At 38.8% G+C, this 25,054-nt stretch overlaps 1 protein-coding gene across 1 annotated transcript; it reads right to left on the bottom strand.

Annotated features, from left to right (window-relative positions):
* Window positions 1-19,079: 19,079 nt before the first annotated feature.
* On the bottom strand, window positions 19,080-20,462 carry LOC143861688 (uncharacterized). The gene is made up of 3 exons (XM_077372563.1): window positions 20,254-20,462; window positions 20,003-20,132; window positions 19,080-19,642 (listed from the first exon to the last, which is right to left on the bottom strand). The coding sequence occupies exons 1-3, from the start codon at window positions 20,390-20,392 to the stop codon at window positions 19,204-19,206; spliced, it is 708 nt and encodes a 235-aa protein (XP_077228678.1). The 5' UTR covers window positions 20,393-20,462; the 3' UTR covers window positions 19,080-19,203.
* Between the last annotated feature and the right edge of the window lie 4,592 nt (window positions 20,463-25,054).

Genomic DNA, 25,054 nt, shown 5'->3' with positions numbered 1-25,054 from the left:
ATACCACTACCCTGACTTTCTGATAAGTCAATCCCTTTGTTTGTTGACTTAGCAAGAAAAACAACTTTCACCTTTCTCTAGGTCGCCCTTTCGGGTTTTCAACCTAGTGGATCTACAGACTCTCATTCTTTTCTTTCTGTTTTTCTTTCCATTCGTCTTGAACCTTTGCTTGTTTCACCAGAAGGACTTTCTAGGTGGGCTCGGGTTCAAAAGGGTTGAATACCTAAGGTTCTAAGGATTTGGACAGAATCTGGTCTAGCCAGACTACCTACGTACCCCAAAAATGGAGGATCAGGTCCGCGTAGTTCGCTTAAGGATTTTTCAAAGAATGGTTTAGCATTTAGCTTCAAAATTTTAAAAAGGGATTTTATCCCAAGGTTTGACCGAACCTGAATTAATCAAGTTGCCTACGTACCCCTGAAGAAATGGGGATCAGGTCCGACGTAGTTCGGGTGCATAATGCCCCGGGTTTATAATGTGTTTGAAAAGAAGTTGTTTTAATTTTGCTTTTGGCCCAAAGGGTTTACAAATGGATTTTAAAACATTAGGATTTTGGCTATAAAAGCTCAAACGATCAAGGATGTCCTCCTGATGTATTTGATGTACAAGCTCGTTTGTTTAAGGTTCAAAACCTTTGAAATTTTTTTTTTCGAGGAGTCTGGCGGTTTTCTGGCAAAACTTCAACCACTGTGCTCCACTCCCTCTGAAAATCTTCTCTCAATATTTCATCAACTCCACAGGATGTCTGACGTTCAACTCTTTAGAATTTTACTCTTCAACTGGATGTCTAAAGCAGATGAAGTCTTGCATTGCTCAACGACAGGGCATTCCCCTGGTTTATCCTTATAGGATCAAGCAAGACTACCTCAAACCCCTATAAACAGGTTTATCAATTCTTTGCGCTCCTCGGGAGATAAAATTTTGCCACTCCATCTTTCCCGAGTTTCGGATTTCGATACCACTATCAATGGCTTTGATTTCTTCTTTAAGTGGCTTTGCTCGACGCTCTTCCTCTCGTTTGACCATCTTTCAGATCTCGAGGTGAATTTCGTCTGCATTCTCATCCGAGAAGGGGGTCTTTAGTTATTTAAACATTAAATCTAAGAGTGAATCATAGAGTACCAAAGATACGAAATCAACCACTTTATAGAATTGAAGATTGTAAGTTCATTGATGATTTTTGACACACCTCAATGGGCTTTTCATCAGTTCTGATAGAAAATAGAACGCTGACTCTATATAAGAAAGACTGACAGATATGACACTTCTTTCTTTCTTTCTTTCTTTTTAACATCTACATAACTGAACTTTTTCAACTTAGAGAAAAGAAAGTTGATGTACACTCAATGAAAGGCAAATCTAAAGACACAGGACACTTCTTCAAAGGTAGTGAACTGACACTAAAAGTTTATAGGTGATACACCTTTCCTCATGAGAATGATAACTATAAAGTTCGATCTTGGAGTAGGAATCCCAGAAAAGGCAATTCCACAAGGTCTAGGTTAAATGGGGCAATCAAAGGCTTATATGGACAATGTGGGTAAAACAATAGACTGTCTGGATCAAATGAGTTTAGATATGGTCAGTCTTTTGAAAGAATGGTCTTTCGCTAAACATAGACTCTTGACTTAGAAGCACACACACTAGATCAATAGTCATGGGATAAAGATTCTGAACAAATAGAGAAAAGAATAATCTTGAAACACACCAAAAGGTATTTTATTCTGAAAATCCAAGAAATACTGTCTATGAAGGTTAAAGAAAAATAGACAGTGATAATATGACCTACATCAACAGGGTTTCAATGAATTCTCAATCCACACATTTAAGTCTCATTTGAGTACAAATGTTCTTCTTTTGGGTATGAAAGAGTCAGGAACGATAAACATCCCTAATCTAAATAAGTTTCGATCTCATCAATGATCATGCACTCAAAGAATACAGGTAAGATTAAACTTTTGCATCAATGATTTTGAAATGATCCAAGGGTAAAAAATATATGATTGGTAAACACGGATCAAATGAAAATCAACGGCTCAGATAATAGATCATGGCCATAAGAATGACAAAAGTAGGGTCAAAGACCAGATCTAAAATCTAAATGATGGATATCAACAACTGTTCAATATGATCAAAAATGATAGATCATGGTCATAAGGACAGCAAACGAGCTATCGGCCAGATCTCAAGACAAAACAGGTAAGGATCTAATCCTACTGAGCCATGTATATATGGGAATCAAGACAAAGTAGACTGACTCCAAAGGATAGCAATCATGCTCAACATGTGTTGCAAAAAAAAATTCGGCAGCACAACGGCTATACAAGGAAGTCAAGGTAAGGCAAACTCATGGTTTTCCTAATTCTAAGAAATAGCGGTTATGCTCAAAATGTTCTGGACCAAATCCGGCAGCATAACGACGCTAAACAAGGAAGTAAGGTAGGGTAAACTCATGGCTTTCCTAATTCTAAGAGATAGCAGTCATGCTCAAAATATTCTAAATAAAATCCGACAGCATAACGGCTATACAAAGGATTCCCACAGCTCAACCAAAGGTATGTGAACAATGGTTACCAGAAAAAGTTATACAAGGGATCCTCATAGCTTAACCAAAGGTATATGAACAATGGTTACCAGAAAAAGGTAATCAACTGATGGACTAACCAATGGTGAGAATATACAACAACGGGTCAAACCCTATAATCTACAGATCAAGGACTAAACCTAGCCAAGGTAATGGCGGTCAAAAGTCACTGACTAGATCTAGATCTGAATAACAAATGGATATAACAAACTGAAAGGAATAAGGAATCTCGACTAAGAGGAGAACCTTAATATATATAATCAGTATATATAGGTATATACACATACACACAAATCCTAACCAGGGGCACCAGCCCTAATTCTAATCTAGCGGAGTCGAGAAAATCTCGACTCAAGACAGACTGGTGAGTGTGCTAGGACCGTGTTGTAGCCATATAAAATGAGCTACCCTAGTCTATAAATGGGGCAAAGCTCCTAACTCTAGGCTCCACATGTGTGAGCAACACATGTTCGACCCTATATGAATGCAATACAGATGTATATAAACACAGGTACTTCCTAGTTGGGTTTCACTAGGTCAATAAGTATATACATAATATATAAAACAAAGTAGGGCTCCGGACTCAATCTACAGGGTACTATGCGTATGAAACATACTTAATATGTATAACTCAAGTGCACCGAGTGTTATACATAGTATGCTTCATTGCTCGTCGGCTGCTGTAAACACAAGTGCACCGAGTGTTTACGGCTGCAGCGCTGGCGCATAGCTTGGAAATAAATTCAACAGTACCATCAGGGTGAAGACATCCTAGTCAGGTACGCATCGAATCTATCCCGTGGAGCCAAGAAGGAAAAACAAAAATTAAAAAAAAAATAACAAATATGATAATGCATGAAGTGTAGTGTGTGAATCCCTTGTTTTAATTATGCACCTATCTGGTGCCCCTGGATTCTAACGATAGAGTTCCCATTTAAAATGATTTTAACTCAAATTTCTCCAAAGTTAGTAAAAATGGCATTTCTACAGAGTTAGGCAATGTTTCAAAAACTCCCCAGCAGAGTCGCCAGCCTGTGGACCCCGATCCGAGATAGGCGGCGAGGGAACGGGTCCTCACACCATCCTCTGGATCATCCACGTGTGAAGGAGAGCTCTACCAAGGAACTCTCAAAACGGATGCCACCCTCATAGCATAGCACGAGTGGCGATATAAAAGAAAGAGATATGTCTCGATCCAAAACCGAGGTTCGAAACCGAGACATACCTGAAATAAACTCAGAGTCGCCATCCATGGATATGCCATGGAACCCTAAAATCAAATCCTCTGTACAATGGATAACCAGAAATATATATGGGTTCGTGCCTGGTTACGAATGGGGAAGGTCTGAGAGCACCCCCGATTCGTCCGAGTGCAAGCACTTGGTCTCTTATGCCATTTATTATTAACTCCAAAGAAGTTTGGGTAAAAATCATCTGAAATGGGAACAATCCTCAGGAATCGTCTACCTAAGCATGCATTTCCTGAGGATAAAGATAATAAACACATATAAAATAAAATGAAAGATGTGCCACCTAAGCATAGCTAGGTTATGAATGACAAACCTAATGGGTGTCTAAGTTCTGATGTGCAAACATATGCAAGCTACAGTAAAAGGTATAGGATCAGTACGAGAAAGTAAGAAAACACATCAAAACATATAATAACAACATAACAAATCCTAAGACTCTAAATTATTAGCCCGAGTCCTCGGATGGTCTGGTATTCATCCAAAGAAGCCTACGTATCCCCGCCTCCACGAGAATCAAGGCAACGTAGTTCTTCGCCCCTATTCTAAGCTATGATGCCTAAGACACCTAGCCTTCTATCCTAGACTCGATCTAAAAGACCGGACCAATTATTAAAGTTTATTGTATGATTATTTAAATTCCAGTAAATTGTGAATTTTAGGACACCCTATATGCCCTAACTAAATGCAGATTAGCCCTAGGCTAATGCAGGTAATTCCTACAACCTATGTGTAACTAGGCTGTATTTCCTAAGGAAAACCAAAGGTGGACTACCGTATCCTACTCTAGTCATCACTCGGCGATGTGGATCGCCGACTGACCGGACGGAGGCGCTCCTATAACTCTAGGACAGACCCCTAACTCTAAAACAAGCACAAACAAACAAACAACATATCAAAAGACACAACCTAACTCTAAAACTCTCTATCTAGGAGAAACTCCTAACTCTAGAGGAAGATCTTTTGAAAATGAAGGTTTTAAAGGTTACTTATTCGAAAAGATTTAAAATGCTATCTACAAAAGTTTGGCTGGACTTGGGATGTGGATCCCAAGCTGCGCTACGTACCTCGGAAGAGGATCAAGCCAACGTAGTTCGAAACGAACTCTCCTAACTAATACTTCTAAAACACTCAACACTTTAAGCTTTTTTAAGATTTTTCGAATGTTTTTGAGTTTTAAAAATATTTAATGTTTTGGGATTTTTAAATGCTTTAATATGTTTTTGGATTTTAATTGTTTTCACCCTTTGAGTCAAAGACTTAAGGGAAACACAAAGCAAAACCCTAGGGCTAAACCTTAGGGCAAATAGGGGAAACCCCTAAACAAATAACACTATCAAAAGCAAAGGTAAACGAATCAAAGATTCTCTAATAACACTCCTAAAAGGACAAATGAGTCAAAGACTCTCTAATAAAATCACCCAAAGGACGAATGAGTCAAAGACTCTCTGAAAGAAACGGAAACATGATTCAAAGACGCTCTAAGAGAGAAAACACGAGGGAAAGACTCCACTGACAACAACTAAAGGATATACGAGTCAAAGACTCTCTAAAAGATGGAAACACGAGCCAAAGACTCCAAAAACACCGACTAAAGAATATACGAGTCAAAGACTCTCTAAGAGATAGAATCACGAGTCAAAGACTCCAAAAACACCGACTAAAGGATAAATGAGTCAAAGACTCTCTAAAAGAGAAAGATTGAGTCAGAACTCTTTAATAACAACACCTGAAAGACAAATGAATCAAAGACTCTCCTACAACACTACTGAAAAGACAAATGAATCAAAGACTCTCTAATAACGCCACCTAAAAGGCGAATGAGTCAAAGACTCTCTAATAACACTATCTAAAGGATGAATGAGTCAAAGACTCTCTAATCAAGGCTGACTCCTGTGCGAATGGACTATCGACTAAGGAGAAGCTTACAAGCAAAAAGGAATAAGAGATCTTGTGCATATTTGGCAAAGGTAAAAAACATCCAGCTGGGCCGGACAGCTACCTAGCCCTCAGGGTGCAACAAATGTGCAACCCAATACCCATAAGGGTAGGGGTATGAAGCCAAGCCGAGTAGGGTGTTCTTCCAAAACCAAACGGCGCACAAAGAGGAGGTTTAGCAAGAGAAATGAGACCGGGCGGGTCTAAAAGGAAATAAGAGACTCTGTGCATATTTGACAGAGGTAAAAACATCCAGCCGGGCCGGACAGCTACCTAGCCCTCAGGGTGCAACAAATGTGCAACCCAATACCCATAAGGGTAGGGGTATGAAGCCAAGCCGAGTAGGGTGTTCTTCCAAAATCAAAAAGCACACAAAGAGGATTAACGAGGGAATGAGACCGGACGGGTCTCCCAAACACACAAAGATTGGCTCTAAGCAATCTTATCATTGCCCTTGCAAAGGGGGAAGCAAGGCTAAGACAACTAATTGACCAAATTGGTCTCTAATTAACAAAAGAACGAACTGAGGTGCAATCTCAGAGAGGATTCTACAAATGAGGCTTGCCTCCAAAGGAGGATTGCCTAACGAGACAGAGTATGTCTCCTAGTACAGGTTATAGCATCTAAAGAAATTTAACAGAAATCTAAAAGACTGTGCTAGTCTAATCAAAGAGAGAGGAAAATTCTACCAGATAATCGCAAATTCTAATCAATTATTATAAAAACAAATCAAATATCAGCAAAATATGATCTACAACTAAAGAGTGCACAATCTGTAATAATAGCAATCATACAACGATAAACAACATTAATTAGTCCAGACCAGCCGCTGGATAGCCTAATAAAGCAAGAAACAACATTAAACACTTCTATGCCCAACCACAAGTACCACTGCCCCGATATGGGGGTGAAATCAGATGATGCTAAAGTAATCATCTGATATCACAAATGCACAGGATAATATTTCTAAGCCCGCCTTGAGATCAGACAGTACTCATGTCGATAATATCGAATAGAGTAGTCATCTGATCTCCTTCTTTCCTAAAACAATTTATTTAAATAAAAGACAAGTTTATGATCCTCAAGAGAGTCTCACCTGAGCAGTCCATTTATTATCGTCCTCAAAACCTAACTCAAAGATTAGTACAAGAGAAGAATATATATAAAAAAGAAATCAAAAGATTATGATAATTCTAATTTATACAAATTGTAGTGCGTAACAGGGGGCATATCTGAAAGGTTGAGTAGGCCTACTAAACAAGAGAGGGGAGCGCTACTTAGATTGAGCGAGTCCCCTAAAGATGGGCTTGGGCTAGCGCCTTCATCGCCCTTTGCCATAATAGGGAAACACATTCAACGACCAAGAAAAGTATCCCATAGACTTGGCAAGTCTCTAAAAATTCGAATGCAGAACCCGCATTCCTAACTTTTAGAATGCAAAAGGTGATCATCACTAGCTTCACGTGCTCTGCAACAGGGATGAGGCTAGACATTTAAAATATTTGATCAAAAAGATCACAAGTTGAGCAAAACAAAATGATGTTTCGTATAGGACTCAAAATTTAAAGGACAACCGTCTATTCTGCCCCTATGTTAAAAAATCAGAAATTACAACCTTAATCTCTCAGATCAAGACATCATGAAGTGATCCAAAATTAACTAACTCATATGGAATGAAGCCAAATACCAGGGTGATGAATTAGGGTACTCCAAACCACTCATTTGCTGGCTATACAATGACACAAGCTAAAAAAAAAAGAAAAAATTTTCTTATAAGATGATCCCAATTATTCGATCTGCTGATTATTTCAATATGATCATGACCATGGAATTTGCAAATAACCAAAATGGGATCAGATATATGGTTGAAAATATATGTATAGAGATTAACACAAAACCAAATAGGGACTAGCATATAAAAAAAAAAAAAAAAAAAACAGAATGAGAAGCAATGCTACAACCTTATCCTACTTTTACAAGCAGCCCCCATATATGATAGTCAACACATACATGCACACATAGAGACACACACATGCGCCCACATTCCAGTGGGAAAGATTAGACAATAAAGTCAAAAATCTTGCACATACCCTGATTTAAATCATTGAATCTGTAAATCATATCGAGCAGGATATTTATCCATAAATATAAGAAATCTCTCATGTAAACAATGTGCTGAAACTATCATACAAGGCTCTGCTGTCTTAAAAGAAAAAACACTAGGAGGCTATATATATCATGCAATTATCTAAATGGTATTTAAACTACTACAATCAAGTTGTCGAATATCCAGGAAACTATAAACTCAGCTCTACTAAAAAGATAATCTCTAACCCCAAAACATTCCAAATTCCAAGGTATAAGCAGATTTAGCATTTGATCATATACCAAGATCTTGCTTAAAAACAAATGCTGCACTAGCAAATGTTGGTATCCATGAAACATAAATCAGCAAAACAGGGGATCAATTCATTGGATGAGAAATTCATAACCAGACAAGACAACTATCAATCACAGAGAAAGAATAGGAGTGAGATCTGCTACCTGTATTAAATGAGAGTAATTGTATCCACTGAGTTTCTGAGTTTCTTCTGCGGCTTTGGGTATTGGCGTCACTTTCCGATGAAACACCGCTGATGATGACCGAGATACAAGAATGCCGGACACCGATTATTGAAGGAATGGTTATCCAAGAATGGATAGAATGGGGGATGGGTTAAGCAATGGTGGCTGACAAAGTAGGGTTTGAATGGGGAAATGAAAGGGGTTTTGGGGGCTTTTGAGGAGTGGAAGTGAAAAGTGGCTGAGATGGGGGAAAATAATGGAGGAGGTGTTGGAATTGATGGCAAAGAGGAGAGGCAATGATCGACAAGATGCCCGGATTGTGTAGATGTGGCCCGGAAAGACAGAGATGGTGATCGGATGCAAGGGCAAACCTTTCTCTTCTATGAATCCTTTGCAGTGAGAGGTGATGGGAGCTATGAAAGAAGTGGTAGGGATAATGGCTGATGGGGGTTTTAGGGTAATGGGAATATGGTTTGGAAGTAGAGGGTGATGAAATGGGTTTCAACAGGGGTGGAGATGGGTTTGGGGATTTGGAGAAGACGATAGTGGTGGGGGTGGAAATCGGGGTTGGAACCGATTGGAGGTGGAGAAGATGAAGGTTGGGTGGAGAAATAGAAGCAGAAAATGGGCGGAGGAAAAGGGGATTGGCCGGTGAGTGGAGCTCAAGCTCCCTCTGCAATTTCTCCTCTCTTTCCGTTGATTTCATCTAGGGTTTTTCTCTCTGCAGATATGAGGGTTAGAACTTGTAGAGGTTGAAGATGGAAGTGGTGGTAGTGAATGGCGGTTCAAGGTGCGGCCGAGTTTAATGAAGGTTGGCCGGCCGGAGTTTATGCCGGAGAAGAACGGCCAAAATCCCTCCCTTTCTCTCTCTGCTTTCTCAGCTTTCTCTCCTTTTTTCCCTCTCCCTCCTCCTCGAAAAATTAAGAACAACCCTCAAAAACCTCAGATCCAGATCTGAGATTTTCTCTCAAAATCTCAGATCTAGATCTGAGATCCTCTTCCCTGTTTTTTTCTCTTCTCCTTCTCCGAATTTCAACCAAAATCAACGAAAACGAATTCTCACCCTTTTTACAAAAATTGATATATTTGCCTTCTTTTTTTCCATGGACAGCCACCTTTAAGATGATTCACTCCCCTTTTTAGATTTGAACTGCACTTCTATCACGGCATTGTTCACTACCCAAACTAGCTCAAATTTTGACGAAATTTTAAGGGGAACCTGGTGGGACCCTAAGCTACTCCAGGGTTCAATTTGGGACCCCAGCTCACTGGTTTGACGAGGTTTTGCACAATCGGCACGAACTTGGGTCCGGTCAAAATGGGGTGCTACACTAAAGCCCATTTGTAAATAGTTACCTATGATGGACACCCAACCTAGGGACTGGAGATCCCAAGAACTAGGTTTTCAATGGGAAAAACGAGTCGTAGTGTAACTTCTGGACGATCATGCTATTTTCAAGTTTATCTCAAAGTCCATCCCTATGGTGTAACTCAAGCATGATATCCTGAAGCGTTTGGAAGGTTGAGTTATTACTCTTAATGAGATCTATAGCTCGTATGAGTGGGATGTATAGGCTACAGGAGCATCCTTGATAGACTCACCTACATGTTAGCGCAGAAGTGGGCCGCTTCCAAAAGAGACGAGAGCTTATTCTCTTATGCTTACATGGAAACTGGGATGTAGCACATGGCCGTAATGTGCGAGCTTTTTGGAACCAATTGAACACTTTAGTATCATGTGTGTGGTGCACGTCTCTCTGTACCCAAGGATTGTAGTTCAAGACATAGTCACTATCAATTCCTTACAGTTAGAATGCACTTACACTAAGTAAAGGTTCAAGACATAGTCACCTTTATTATACGTGATACTCTGCTGATTGCCCAGTATTAAGTTTTACTAATATTTTTTCTATTAAAATAAGTGGGGGATTGTTAGTATTTTAAATACTAAAAATGAAAGAAACATTTGCTTTTGAAAAAGATTCTTTTTTGTTTTGAATTTCCCACCCAAAATTTGAAATTTTCAAATTGATTCTATTCTCTTGTACTTTCCCACCAATATCATTTAAACTTTTGAAGGTAGCTCTCTTACCTCTTAAAAGTTTAGTCCAAGATGGGAAGTTGAGAAAAATTCTCCCATCCATATAAGAGGGAGTGTTGAGCAAAGGCTTGGGCCTTTCAAGGGCATTCAATTTGTTTGCCTTTGGTGTTTTACAAAGAACAAGATCAAATAAATAAAAAACACATACACGCGCGCGCGCGCGCGCCGAGCCGAGCCGTGCCGTGCCGTGTCGGGTCGGGGCGGGGTGCGGGTGTGTGTGTGTGTGTGTGTGTGTCTATGTTGGGTTGGGTTGGGTTTTCTAAACGGATTTTTTATTTATAAATCCAACGGTCATGTCTCTTTAGTTTTAACTTAATCCAACCGTTACAACCCTCTTAAGTAACGGCAATTTTTTAAATGACGTTTTTAAAAAAGGTGTCTCTTCTGTTTTAAAGAGGTGTCTTCAACAGACACGTTTTCTCTATAAAAAGAGATTGTTTCCAACGTCTTGAAATACAGTTCTTACATCTGTTTTAGAATCTCTCTTTAAACAGATAGACAAGCCTTTCATCTCTGCTGATTCGTTTTTCCATCTCTACTGAGTCGTTTGCAAAAACAGAACAGTTTCCTTTCTGTTATTTTTGTTTTCTTTTCTCTGTTTTGTTTTATTTGTTGGGCATTCGGAGTGTTCGCTGTTTGGTTCGGATCTATCTGATTGTGCACTTCAGATAGATAGCGACGGTGCGTCGGGCTGTTGTATCCTGGGGGTGATTGCGTTCGGATCTGTTGCACAGGAAGGTTTTCCGCAGAGGCGCAAAATCACCTTAAAGAGAGCGACCTAGTCCGTGCCTCAACTCGCCGCATCGAAAAGGTTATACTAATCATCTATTCTTTCTGTTTTTTCACAGAAATCAGTAAACAAGTACGCCATATTATTTATATTAAGAGGAAAATCTCATAACACTTTCATCTGCCCAGAATTCCACCACTATACTGATGGATTGGAAGAAGCAGATTCATTTAATATGAATGCACATAAATGGTTCCTTACAAAATTTGACTGTTCAATGCTTTGGGTTAAGGTATGGAATGTCTATACTTGATATAGACATGCTCTCTCTCACTTGATGAAAGAAAGACAAGTTTTCTAGCAGCTAGCCTCTTCATACATTAGTATTAATCTCTTCTGCCACCTGTGCAAATTAATGGTTTTCATTATCTGGTAACTAAATTGGGTTTGATTAATGTGAATGCATTATTTTTACTCCTCCTAATTCTATATTGCGAGTACATAAAACAGCAGCTCTCCATGTCATTTGCTCTTTTGTTTTCAACAGGAACGAACTAATTTGATATGATCCCTTTCAACGAATCCGAAGTATCTAAAAAATAAGGTAATTTTGCCCCCTTTAACTCGTGTTACTATTTTGTTTTACTTGCATCTGATGGAGGAAAGTGGTGGCTAGATGTCCTGTCCAGCTTCTTCGATGATTTAATTCAGAAGATAAGAAGAAAGATAGAGGGCTGGAAAGGTAAACTACTTTCCCAAGCTGGGAGATTAGTTCTCATCAATCATGTCCTGTCCAGCACTCCTATTCACACATTATCAGCAATGTGTCCTCCCAAAGAGGTCCTAAAGAGAATAGAGAACTTGTTGTCAAGTTTTTGGTGGGGCAGCAGTGATCAAGGAGCCAAAATGCACTGGGTATCATGGAGTCGTATATCCAAGCCCAAAATTGAAAGCGGCCTAGCTACTAAATCCCTTTCGGAACTAAGCTCAGTATTCAGATTAAAGTCTCTTCACCACCTTCACTCTAACAACTCGTAATGGAGCTCCCTTATCAAATCGATATACTGCAGAAAACATCGCTTGAATTTAATTCAACCAACTCGTGGTTGTTCAAAATGTGGAAAGAAATCTTATCTGTTCGAGCTACTTGGATTCAAAATTCGAGATGGATTGTTGGAAATGGATCCATCTCTTTTTGGACTGATCTCTGGATGGGTAGCACCCCATTATTCTTCTTGGCTGAAAATAGAGAAGACATAAACATCACTGATACTATCAAAGACATGCTTCTTCCATCAGGGGGCTGGAACATGAAGATCATTGAACCACACCTCTCGACAGTCTGGATTGAGGTGTTGTTCAACACCAGGCTCCAATTGAATGAATCTCCAGATATTTTGATTTGGTGTCCCACCCCATCAGGCACCTTTAGTACCAATTCAGCATGGATCGTCAACAGGACTAGAAATAGTAATGTGAACTGGGCCGCACCAACCTGGGGATCTATTCCTCCAAAAATCAGTTGTTTCCTCTAGAAAGTTTTCCAGGATGCCATTGCCACAGATGAAAGAATAAAAAGCAAGCACATTCAGGCGCCATCCAAATGTGTTTGTTGCTCGATCCATAAAGAGGAAACCATGAACCACCTATTCATAGAAGGAGAGTTAGCTCGATCTATTTGGTCAGAGTTTGCCAACCTTTGGAACTTCAATCTGATCCAATTTCAGTCTATCAAGACTAGAATTATATGTTGGTGGAAAGCAGGAACTAAAAGAAAAACTCAAGCAGCCCATCTATTCAGCCTCACAACGCCCATCATAGCTTGGGAAATTTGGAAAGAGCGGTGTAGCAGACGAATGGAAGGAAAATCTAATTCCACCAATAGAATCATCAGCACCATTTCAGAGGGTATCAGAAACCTGGATTGTAGCCATTCTCCTCTCAAGGAACCAAACTTGTTAAAGGTTTTTTCTCTGTCCCAGCTTGGCATTACTCCTTGCCGTCAAAGGATTCAAAAGGATTGCTGGATTCTATGGAAGAGACCCCCTAAAGGAACTCTTAAGCTCAACATAGATGGAGCTTCGAAGGGGAACCCTGGAGAAGCAGGTGGAGGAGGAGTTATTCGAAATGAAAAATCAACGGTTATCTTAGCTTTCTCTCTTTACTACGAGAAAGGCACTAACATGGTTGCGGAAACTCGTGTGCTCTTGGACGGGCTCCACTGTTGCAAGGCCTTTAGTATGAGCAAGATGATCGTGGAATCAGATAGCAAAGTTTCGATCGATCTCATCGACGGGATAGGGCAAATCCCTTGGGCAATCCAATATCTCTGGAAGGAGATTCAACCACTTCTTTGCATTTTGTCTCCCACTTGCAATCACCAATTCAAAGAGGGAAACTCAGTTGCAGATGCCCTTGCAAACTTCGGCTGCTCATCAAGATCCAATTTGTTCTATCCCTCCTGGGCCTCCATGCCTCGCCTGGCAAGAGGGGCAGCAAGATGTGATGCACTTGGCCTTCCCAACATCAGAAGCAAGATCAACTAAGGGCACTCTCCCTTATAAGCATTGATTGTTGTCTTTTTCCTATGGCTTTAGCATGCTATTTTGTCGAGTTAGAGGCTTCCCCTCCTCCTTACTCTCTTTCTAGGGCTACGGCTTCCTGTATTGATGGCTAGGAGGTTTTCCCTCCTCTTGTATGGTCCCAACTTTTTATATATAAATTTGCCGATCCGCCCCGGGGTCGTTATCTTTCCGGGTTAAAAAAAAAAAATTTTAAAAAGAAAAAAAAAGTGGTGGCTAGATGTTTAGTAACATATGTTGTTTATCCCATCATAATAAGCACACTAAAGAGAATCAGTAATGAGCCTCTTTTATTGAAGAGTAATGGGTATAGACGTACTCAATGCACAAGTCATGATTACCCAGAGCACTTTTCAATTATCTTTTTTCATGGAAACAATGTGTTCTGGAAATTTAAGGCACATATTGCCTAAGATAATACTTAATATACATATAAAATTTTATCTATCATATTTATCGGCAGCATTTCTGTCCCAATATTGCTATACTAAACGAAACTTTCAAACATTCAGAATTGATTTTTTTTTTCTTTGAGTAGTGAGCTTCAGATGCAATTCTTTAATGAATCGCAGATATTTGAAAAGCTTATGATGATGAACGAGATTAATGCTAAGTTGCTAACTATTGCTCTAAGTTGCTTCTGGTTCATAAACACATTATAGTTTTTTTTCTATTTATGAACGACATGTTATACGTTGGAAAGAAGTTTTTTATCTATTTATGAACTACAAGTTATAAGTTGGAAATACATCTTTCACTCAACTGTAAGAGTTGCCATTTTTTATTCCAATATCAATGTCCAGGTATTCATTAATTTTATTAAATGTTGACCTTTTAGGCTTCAGAAGCAAATGCAGTTGTCGATTACAAAGATTGGCAAATTCCTCTTGGACGTCGGTTCAGGTGCAGTTACTGGTGAACATAATCATGTTGCCCATAAAAAAAAAGTGTTGAACATAATCATGTTGAAACATATATGCCATGCTCTTATGAAGCCATTTCTCCTATATTGTGATAAAATACCCCTTGCAGATCTGCATTGTTGTTATGGAAACCTTATTTTTGGAAAACTAGACCCTCTAGAAATCCAATATATATGTAGCAAATAGCAACTTAATATGAAGAATTGTTTCTCGTAGACAAAGTTCTGTGTTTCTAGTTAAATATCATATTTCCTACAATGCCTTCTTGAATCCTGTATATTGACAAATGATAGGGAGAATTGAATCCTTCTCTGAAGAAAGGTTCCCATTTTTTGTTAAGTATCATATTTCCTCTTCAAACGTAACATTGGAACAATGGGGAAACAATGAAATAAAAAATCTGCCTATGAATGAGTTGTTTCCCTATAGTAAACAATGAAAGAAAAATTCATCATTTCAAAAAACAATGCAAGAAAAATCTGCATATGAATTCAATAAATATACTAATTTATGGATTTAAGTTCTAAAGACCAAATCCTTAAAATCTTCAGTGCCCTTAGGTGCTGACGTGACCAGATTTGATTCAACAGACAACACGTAGGTTATTTCCCAACAGAGTTGTCCCTTTAATTTCACAGTTTTTTTTTGGGGGGAATTGTGAAAATTTTATTAAAATGGGGTATAGGCCCAATGACCAAAGTGTAACAGAAAATATAATTAACTAAGCTGTAATGTAATGGATACAAAGCTGGAAAAGCACAACCAGCGCAAACTCCTTAAGGAGGCATATGATCGAGTTTCAAAATTCCCTCTGTCAACACCCGATCAGGCCAGAGCATTCACCTCCGAATAAGCCGATCGCCAGACATGCAGAACCTCAGCATCGTAGTCCTCTAATCGCTCTTGGATCTCCTCAATGGGATCGGCAAACCTCCATAGAAAGTGATCCCATTTCACTACATTGAGGGAATTTCTCTCAACGATACTATAATCTATATGACGTAAGTCTACAAGTCTAATCCCATGAAGCAGAGCCCAAATCTCCACCTCATTAGAGCCCTTTTCACCTATAGCTCCTAGAGAATCACAGAACTTCACTAGCCTCATTCTCAGGAAACCCCCAATGCTTGCCGGGCCAGTGTTGCCAACACTCGAACTGTCGATATCATCTTTAGCCTTCCAGGAGGAGGAGGAGGACCTCGAGCCTGGTTTGAGTGTAGAATGGAAGAAAAGGAAATGTAACCAGGTAAAAATGCTTGAATCAACTCTCATTCATACATGCATGAAATCCTAATCTGTGATTTCAGTCCGATCATGTTTCCAGCAGTTTTTATCATCTAATGTTCAAATATTGCCAAAACATTTATGCAGTGTCTCTGAACAAAGAATTTATTAGAAGTTAGTATAAGAAGGCAAATTGTTGAGATTGGTGAGCAGTGGCATCTAGGTGAAGATGTAAATTGAAACTCCAGAGTAAGAAAAACTCGTAGCACGTAATGCTGTATATCAAAGTCTCTTAGTAAGTAATTGACACTGTCTCTGATCATTCAAAAAATAAATAAATTTGGCACTGTATCTGTCACTGCAGTGCTCAGATAAACCTATTTCTTTTACTGAGTGCAACATTTTCCCTTTCTAATGGGCAATTTTATTACTGATTCTGAAATTGCATTTTATTTACACCATTTCAGAGTCAAAGATCGGCACGCGCGCGCGCGCACACACACACACACACACAATCTAAATCTAATCCACATTTGAATTGCAGATCATTAAAGCTATGGATGGTCTTGAGATTATATGGATTGGAAAACCTGCAAAGCCACATACGAAATCATATCAAGTTGGCCAAACAATTTGAGGAACTTGTTTCTGCTGATCCTAGGTTTGAGGTAATAATATTATCCACCCCTGTTTTACTTTATTAATTTAGCGCAAGGCCTCAAGAGTGTAACTGGATTTTCTGTTCCTCTTTGGGGCCATTCCTTATACATTAGAACATGAAGCTTAAGCAGTTTTTCCTATTTTACTATTCTTTTGGTGACTATATTCCCCTCATTGTCATAATGTTAAACTTTTGCATCTCTGTAGAACTGAGTCGTTATTAATGGTCACTTGTTTCGTGGTTGGAAATATTATTTATACTGTTTATTTGACAATGGTTTATATATGTAATCTATGTATCAATTACTTGTTTTAGACATGCTGATTGAGCACTGAGCTGTCATGTTTTTACAATTGAAAATATCCATGTTATCACCACCAATGCTATTAATTCATACTGTATATAATATGGAAGTGATGTTGTATCTAGGAGCATTGGCTAAAGGGTGATTATGTAAAGCTAGCGAAAAATATTAACTTTTACCTACATTTATACAAATTCATAACATTACAGTCGTTCAAAATTCCATGAGAAAAAAAGAAGCATACACAGTGGACTTTGTTGTTAGAGTGTAGATGATGATGCGTTTTTGCGATTCTGTATCCTTATTCCTTAGTGTCAGAGTAAATTATTCTTCATCTAATTGGTTGTAGTAGAGAATCTGAAAAATAATCTAGAGGGCTCAATAAAAGCAGTACTCTCGCACCAGTTCTGATCTTGGGTGCTATTCTCTTGTAAAATCAGACCTTAGAATTGAAATCAAGGACGGACGTATAGGGACTAAGAGGAATATAGCTTACAGTAAGGTATTGAATATGCAGGAATCATTACATGGTCGCTACAGAGTTGTAAAATTGTGGAGTCAGTACATGGTCACTCCAGAGTTGGAAAAATGCCTTTCTCTGGAAGGATTGCAAATGGGTCATGCAAAAATCTGGCTTTTCTATGATCAATGTACAATATTTGCTCCCTTGCTTTGATATAAGGTTTTTTGCTATGAGATTTTATTCAAGTATTCTCATCCCTCTGCTTTCTGTGACGAGCAGGTAGTTGTACCTCGGACATTTTCACTAGTTTGTTTTCACTTGCTTCCTTCACCAGACGATCAAGATAATGGCTATACACTGAATTCTAACTTATTGGAGGCTGTAAACTCAAGTGGAAAAGCCTTCATGACACATACAGTAAGTCCAACCATTACAGGCCATGTTCATTTTGATTTTGTGGAATTGATTGAGTCGAAATCCAGTTTAATTTTGAACCCAATAATCAGTTTTGCAGTCAAAATCAATTATCAAAATGCGCCTAAACCAATCATAATTTTGTGTTGTTCTTACGTGAGATACTTGTTCATCTGTTTTTTTCTGTTTTGATCATGATTGATTTATGGTATGAAATTTGTGGGTAAAATAGTTGGGAAAGTTATTTTTGAGTATTTTACGCAGGTATTATCTGGGAAGTTCATTCTGCGTCTTGTGGTAGGAGCACCTTTGACAGAGGAGAGGCACATTAAGGCAACATGGAAGGTGTTGCAGGATCAGGCCACCATCCTCTTAGGGGGGTCCTAGGCCCATTAAGTAATCTATTGTTTTAATATCTTCTGTTGGGTAAAATCCATCTATTTCTTATGTAATAAATGAGCTTATATTTCTCTCTGAATAACAAGGAATAAATTTCTGTTGGACAAAAAGAGATGGAATAGTCATTTGATCATGATCCTTGTAGAATAGAATAGACACCATGCTGGATTATTTATCTTCCATAAAATGATGAAGAAATCTAAAATTCTTCCAAGAAACAATTACACTAGTTTAAATTTTAAATGGTGGGTATGAAACCATGATTTAGGCGTGCGGAATCTAAAGGATGCCTTGTTCATCATCAATTGTCTAAATTCATCTCATGCGGGTGGGACCGGCTTCTCTGATTGGTGGAAACAGTGGGACCCCAAATAGGGAAGCAAGATGACACACACGGACCGGCACCCTTGTCCTTAAAATATGAAATGCATAAAGAAACAAGCTTCTTTGACTGGTCAAGGAAAAAAAATTTTACTTAAGGTTAAGAGTAAGACGTGGACGAAATAAAATTCTATAACAGAGAGCGTGTAGTAGATTCACATAACATAATACTAATTTATAATGGGGCCCATATGTAATCCAATGGCTGAGATCATCTAATGTATGCAGTAATTGCAATCTGGCCCATCCTCAATGGCTAGAGAGAGAGAGAGAGAGAGAGAGAGATTTTGGTTCTCCAGTTGTACAAGACCAAATCATCTTAAAACTTTTTTGTATTTCATAATGATTAATAACATCCTAACAAAGAAAAAGAAGAGAGAGAGAGAGAGAGAGAGAGAGACAGAGAGAATTTTGCTTGTATTGCATTGAGAGAGAGAGAGAGAGAGAGAGAGAGAGAGAGAGAGAGAGAGAGAGAATTTTGCTTGTATTGCATTGAGAGAGAGAGAGAGAGAGAATTTTGCTTGTATTGCATTGTGGGTCTACAGTTTAAACTCATTTATAAGGATAGAAAGGGAGACAGCATCACATTTAGCAGTACTACTCATACTAGGAAAAGTTTGGATTCTTATCCATGAACACAAGAAATTGGGACAACTTCACTACTCCCATTCCTTACATGAGAGCAGTTCATATGAAATATGAAGGATAAAAAGAAGAGACTGGATTCTGATCTGCAGCTTTGCTGCTTGAACAAATGTTCTCAAAACCGGCATGGACATCGTCCAAATTCCACAGCCCACCCCATAGACCTTCCTCTGGCAAGGATTCATCGTCCTGATACATAGAAGCTAAGCATTGCTCCTCACAATTAGGGCTCATGAACACCATCTCCGGCCTGTATTCATACTCTTCGAGTTGTGATAACATCCTTTTCATTTCAAGTTGCTGCTGTTGCTGTTGTTGAATTTGCTTCTTCTGTTGCTGTAGTTGTTGGCGTCTTAAGACCCGATTTTTTGGCTTTTCAGGTTTCAATGAGGATTTTCCATTTTTCATGAAATGGGTTCTCCAATAGTTCTTGATTTCATTATCCGTTCTCCCAGGAAGGCTTCGCGCAATTGTCGACCATCTGTGATTGTATTTCCTTGAATGATTAGTAATTTTGTATTTCAAAATGTGGATAAATCAAAACACGACCAAAGCAAATCTTAGTCAACTCGGTGCGATGCACACGGCCTATGCACTCGGTTAACGCGGCCGAGTACTTGGTTGACGAGGTCAAGTATTCTGGAGAGTCTAAGAAGTTTTAATTGACTTTGTAGGGCAAAATACTGACTTGGACAAGAACGCGGCCAAATTAAAAAGGAGTGAACTCGGGTGAGTCAACAATGACACGAGGGAGTTTTGAACCTATGAGTAATTAATATAAGCAACCAAACAACATTAAAGAATATTGGTAGACAGTGTAAGACTGATGCAATTTTCTTACCTATTTCCCCACCTAGCATGGAGTTCTATAATGATGTTCTCTTCATGAGGAGTTATTTGCTCTCTCTTGAGGTCTGGCCTCAAGTAATTTACCCACCTTAACCTGGAACTCTTTCCATTCCTTTTCAACCCTGAATCCAAAATCAAGAACAACAATACCGAACTTTTCTTGAGGAGACAAAATCTAAAATCAACAGCAACAAAACCAAAATTCACCAAGGGGAAAAAATTTTAGGCGTAAAAATCAATCACCTGTAAGCTTGGCCACAGAGTTCCATCTCCCTTCTCCATGCAAGCCAACATATTCAATGAGCAGTTTATCTTCTTCAGTAGTCCAAGGTCCCTTCCTCCATCCTTCCTCTGCATTTTCCCAACCCAAGAGTCCAGCCATATCTCTCCCAAAACTTAAACTAGTTCTAATCTCATAAGCTGTCTCCCAATTTATGTGACAAACGTGTAAACTGTGTGGACATATATATACATACTCAAAAGCTCAATCTATCAAATCCATGTCACTATCAAATCACCCACCCCTATTCCATTTCGTTGTAAAGCAGGGTCTGTTTCCAGAATGCCATGATTATGTCACCAGATTTTCAAAATTCTAGGTACCTTTTTTGCTGTACTTTCTAATTGTTATTAGGACTTCTCATTCCTTCCATTGTGTATTGTACTAGGGTATGAGCTCAATGCATACATACATGAATACCTATACTTAAAATATTGATCAATGGCGTATCACAACCATTGGATCTTCTGGCACATGTTATTCTCCAACTCCATAATATCTCTAGGATCGAATTCGGAATTACCCAATTGACCCTATACCAACTGAGAACCTAGCTCCAAATAAAAGAAATCACTCTGCAGTAATTGAAAATGTATGAAGGAGAGAAATTTAACCTGGCTCCAAATAATTAAACCTGATATTCATTTAATTCATCTCAGGTGGTTGTTCTCTCTTGGAAAAGTGAGCCGCGAAATGGCTTTCCACCAAATTGTCTAGCAAATCCTTAACATACATACATATGTGTATTTATGTATGTGTGTATGTATGTATAGTTGTACTTTGAATTGTCCGTGTGTATATATGTATGTATGTATGTATAGTTGTACTTTGAATTGTCCGCGTGTATGTATGTATATATGTATAGTTGTACTTTGAATTGTCCATAAACTTGCAAGTTAAGGGCAATTTAGGAAGCATAAGATATGCCTAGGCACTAAGGAACATCTTCATAGAAAAGCTCAACAAATGAAGTGTGCAAACGTGTGCTGATTATGGCCTAGATAGAGTCCAGATTGGTAGTCATTAAACTATTATTGCCACCCTGTCAGTACCGCCACGTATACACACGGCCTATGAAAAAGCATACTTTTTTTAAGACACATCACTAATCATAAGATAAAAGAAATTATTTCACCTAATATAGCAAGCATAACTTGTGGGTGGTTGATCCATGTTTTGTTGAAAGCGGTCCTAACCAATAGGAACCCACCATCTGTTGACATACTTAGGCCCTAATCCTATGCTTACCATATTAATCTAATCATTAAACATTTTTTTTATTAGATAGGGGCAGATTGTGGGATACCATTTTGGGTAATGGAGAATTAAAATACTGCTCGAGTGACGATCTTGGCGTGTCACGCGGGGACACGTGGTCGATCACCTCTATTTGCGTTGTATTATCGAATGTTTTAGACGTAAGGGTGAAGGTACGGATGGTTAATACAATTTAGAGCACATCATCTAACTCAAAAGATTTTCAGAGCAATGTGTATGGGGTGCAACTTAGGTCGGACTCAACCCGAACCTGACAGGCTCAAACTGATTTTGGATCAGGTTATGTTTTTTTATCAAGATTTTTGAAATCATGATGACAGTTGAGCCTGTTGGGTTCGGGTTAGATGGGTTGGGTTCGGGATGGGAGATAAACGCAGGTTGGGCTGGGGTCGACCCTCCCTCGACCTAAGGCTCGGATTGGTCCTAGATAGAATTGAGGTAATGCCACCTCGAGTCGGGCTATGGTTAGACTCAACCCGACCCAACCCGGCCCGAGTTACACCCCTAATTAGTGTGTGTGTGTGTGAGAGAGAGAGAGAGAGAGAGAGAGAAACATTTCACGGTTTTTCATCTTTCTATTGAGGAATGCTAAACTCACAGGAGCTTGCCAAAAAAAAGGGTACAAGGGCTTTCCCATTGGTCAATTTCCATTTATGAAAGTTATTATTGTAATTTTATGTGCCATCATACATGAAAATTGACAAATGGGAGAGCCCTTGTACCCTTTTTTTGCAAGGGCTCGTGTGAGTCTAGCACTTCCCTTCTATTCTTAGAAGATTAATCTAATCTTAAAAAGATTGTTCTATACTTTTATTAGATTCTAGGATACCACTTTGGGTAATGGGGAATTAAAATATTTCTCGAGTGACGATCTTGGCGTGTCATGCATGGACACGTGGTCAATGAGATCAATTTGCATTGTATTATTGAATGTTTTAGTGGTAGACACGAAGGTACGGATGGTTAATACAACTTAGAACACATCATCTAACTCAAAAAAGAAATTTTTAAGAGCAAATGTGTGGGTGAGAGAGAGAGAGAGAGAGAGAGAGAGAGAGAGAGAGGAGAGAGGGAGAGAAGAAGAAGAAGATCTTTTACGGGTTTTCATGATTTCTTCTCCTTTCCACTGAAAGATTAAGATAAGGAAGTAAGAGTTAATAAAGGATTATTTAGTATCTCCTTTTGATTAGTCCCATCTCATGCCAACAAGGTTCTAGAAGGTCTCTTGAATCTAGAACTCAATGAGAGAATTCCACTATTTTCCTAGGAAGCCAATGAGAGGCCAACACGTGAAGTTTGTTAATGACAATGAAATCAAGTTGTTTATTGAGAAATTTTCACCTTTAGTTTTGGGTGTGAGAAAGTTCAACAAGTCTGATCTTGATCGGACGGTGGTAATTTATCAGGCGGTGGATGGTGGGCTCCATGGTTTATTAGTTTAAGATATACGATCTCGGTTTGAGACAGATGTGTTGTCGAGATGAGAAGGCCGGTGCGATTAGTCTTCCGAAAGATTAGACTATTTATTTGCAAATATCTCTAAGTCTCTCGATTGTGTTTTGGTCAAAATCTGCCCAGAAGTCTGTTGGGTCTTATATTTAAGATTTGCTTACCACCCGATCAAAGTGTGAGGTGCAAAATGGTGGGATCCACCCCATCAGAAAATGATGTGTGAAATGGTGGGTCCCACCCCATAAAAATGAGGTATAGAAATGGTGGGTCCCACCTTATGCATGGTTTGGGTGGAGATAGGGGTCCTACCCATCAAAAGATGAAATGTAAAACATAGGATCCACCCCATACAAAATGAATTGTAAAATGGTGGGCCTACCCTATACATCGTTCATTTGTTTGTGTGGAGATTGTGGCCCCACCCGCTCAAAACTAGAGGTGTAACATGGTGGGCCCCACCCATTGCTATGCATGAGGTCTAAAACCATGTTTGATGAGAAAAAAATTCAGTTTTCGACTCCCAATCGGTTCTCAAAATCCAAAACAAACAGGGCCTAAGAAATAGGAAGGAAAAATTGCCAATGGGGAATACCAAAATACAAGAATTGTGAACAGGGGACACGATTTTGAAAAATTGTTAAAGAGGGTTAATAACGCCCTTTTGGAGACTTGATAACCCCCATTTCGTCCCTCTCTAACAATTTTTTCAAAAGTGTGCCCCCCTACGCAATTCTCCTATTTTGAAGTCCCCCATTGGCAATTTTTCCAAATAGGTAAGGGCCTGTTCAGTTGCGCGCAGGAAACGGAAAGGAAAAGAAACTGCTAAGAAAGCAGTAAGAGTGCGCGTTCAGTTGCCAGGAAACGGAAAAGAAACAGTAAAGAAACAACAGGAACGTGCATTCAGTTGCTAGGGAAACGGAAAAGAAACATCACAGAAGTGGTGGAAATATCATTTTTTATGAGAAATTATACGGAGTTAATTTGTATTTTCAGGTAAAAATATGGGCAAGCAAACATTAATAATTAAGAAATCAAGGTACTTATTGGGAACAAAAAGGCCATGGTCATCCAACTTCTCAAATTCTAGTGGGCTTGAACTTTTGTTGTTTGAAGCTTCGGATGTCTCACAACTTCACAAGGTGATGGTGGCAAATACATGTGAGCAGTTGCATGCTCACTGTGTTTTCTTCAAATAGAGCATTGAAGAAACCAGTAGCGACAATCCTTGTTGAGCCGCTTTACCCTGCATTGTAGAAAAGTTCATTCCCATTAAAGGGAAATAGTAGCCACACTTCTCTTGAATATAAAAAATGAATAAGACGAAAAAAAAAAAAAAAAAAAAACCCATCACGAGCCAGTTTAAAGAGTAGCATATTATCGAAACAAGGAATGGCATTGTCACACTCCCTTGTTTCAATAATGTGTCTTTATGTTAAACTTTTCTACTTAGCTATTAAAGGGTAGAGGAACTCTAAGCTGAAGGGTGTCATAGCTGCTGATTTCTGCAAGGGCAGGCTTTAGTTTAGCATTCCTGCCAAGGCTATTACAATTCCCAAAACCTATCTATAGCCAACCAAAAAATAAAAAGTTCAATTAAGTGGATGCTGATAATATTTCCTTCAAAGGCTAAATTGCCACTCTGTGTGGACTTTTCAACCACTTGTTTGCAAGCCTCACATTGAGCGTTTTCATTTTTTTCTTCTCATGTATGAAATCATTGACTCCTTGTTATGTGGCCTATATTATCTTCAAAAAAACTCGTAACACAAAATTTTATGCATAATTGCAAGAGCTTATTGCCCGCTAAAACTGCTTCCCAACTACTGCAAAGCTTGTCTTCTATACATGTCAGAGTTTCTTACACAAAATCACAAGAAATTAGATGTAAGGACTTTCGGAAATAATTTTCAAAAAGTTGACTTTGGCTAAATCATAACTCTTGATGATCTAATTAATTGGTTCATTAAACACTAACATGAGCTATTGATTTTATTGATTTACCCCCATTGCAAGCAGGGCAAAGTCATTCAAAAG

Source organism: Tasmannia lanceolata, unplaced genomic scaffold (genome assembly GCF_043159265.1).
Source record: "Tasmannia lanceolata isolate RefF3 unplaced genomic scaffold, GAP_Taslan_0.1 ptg000037l, whole genome shotgun sequence".
Classification (NCBI taxonomy): domain Eukaryota; kingdom Viridiplantae; phylum Streptophyta; class Magnoliopsida; order Canellales; family Winteraceae; genus Tasmannia; species Tasmannia lanceolata.
Note: the sequence above shows the minus strand (reverse complement) of the source record. Positions and strands in the feature narration are given on the sequence as shown.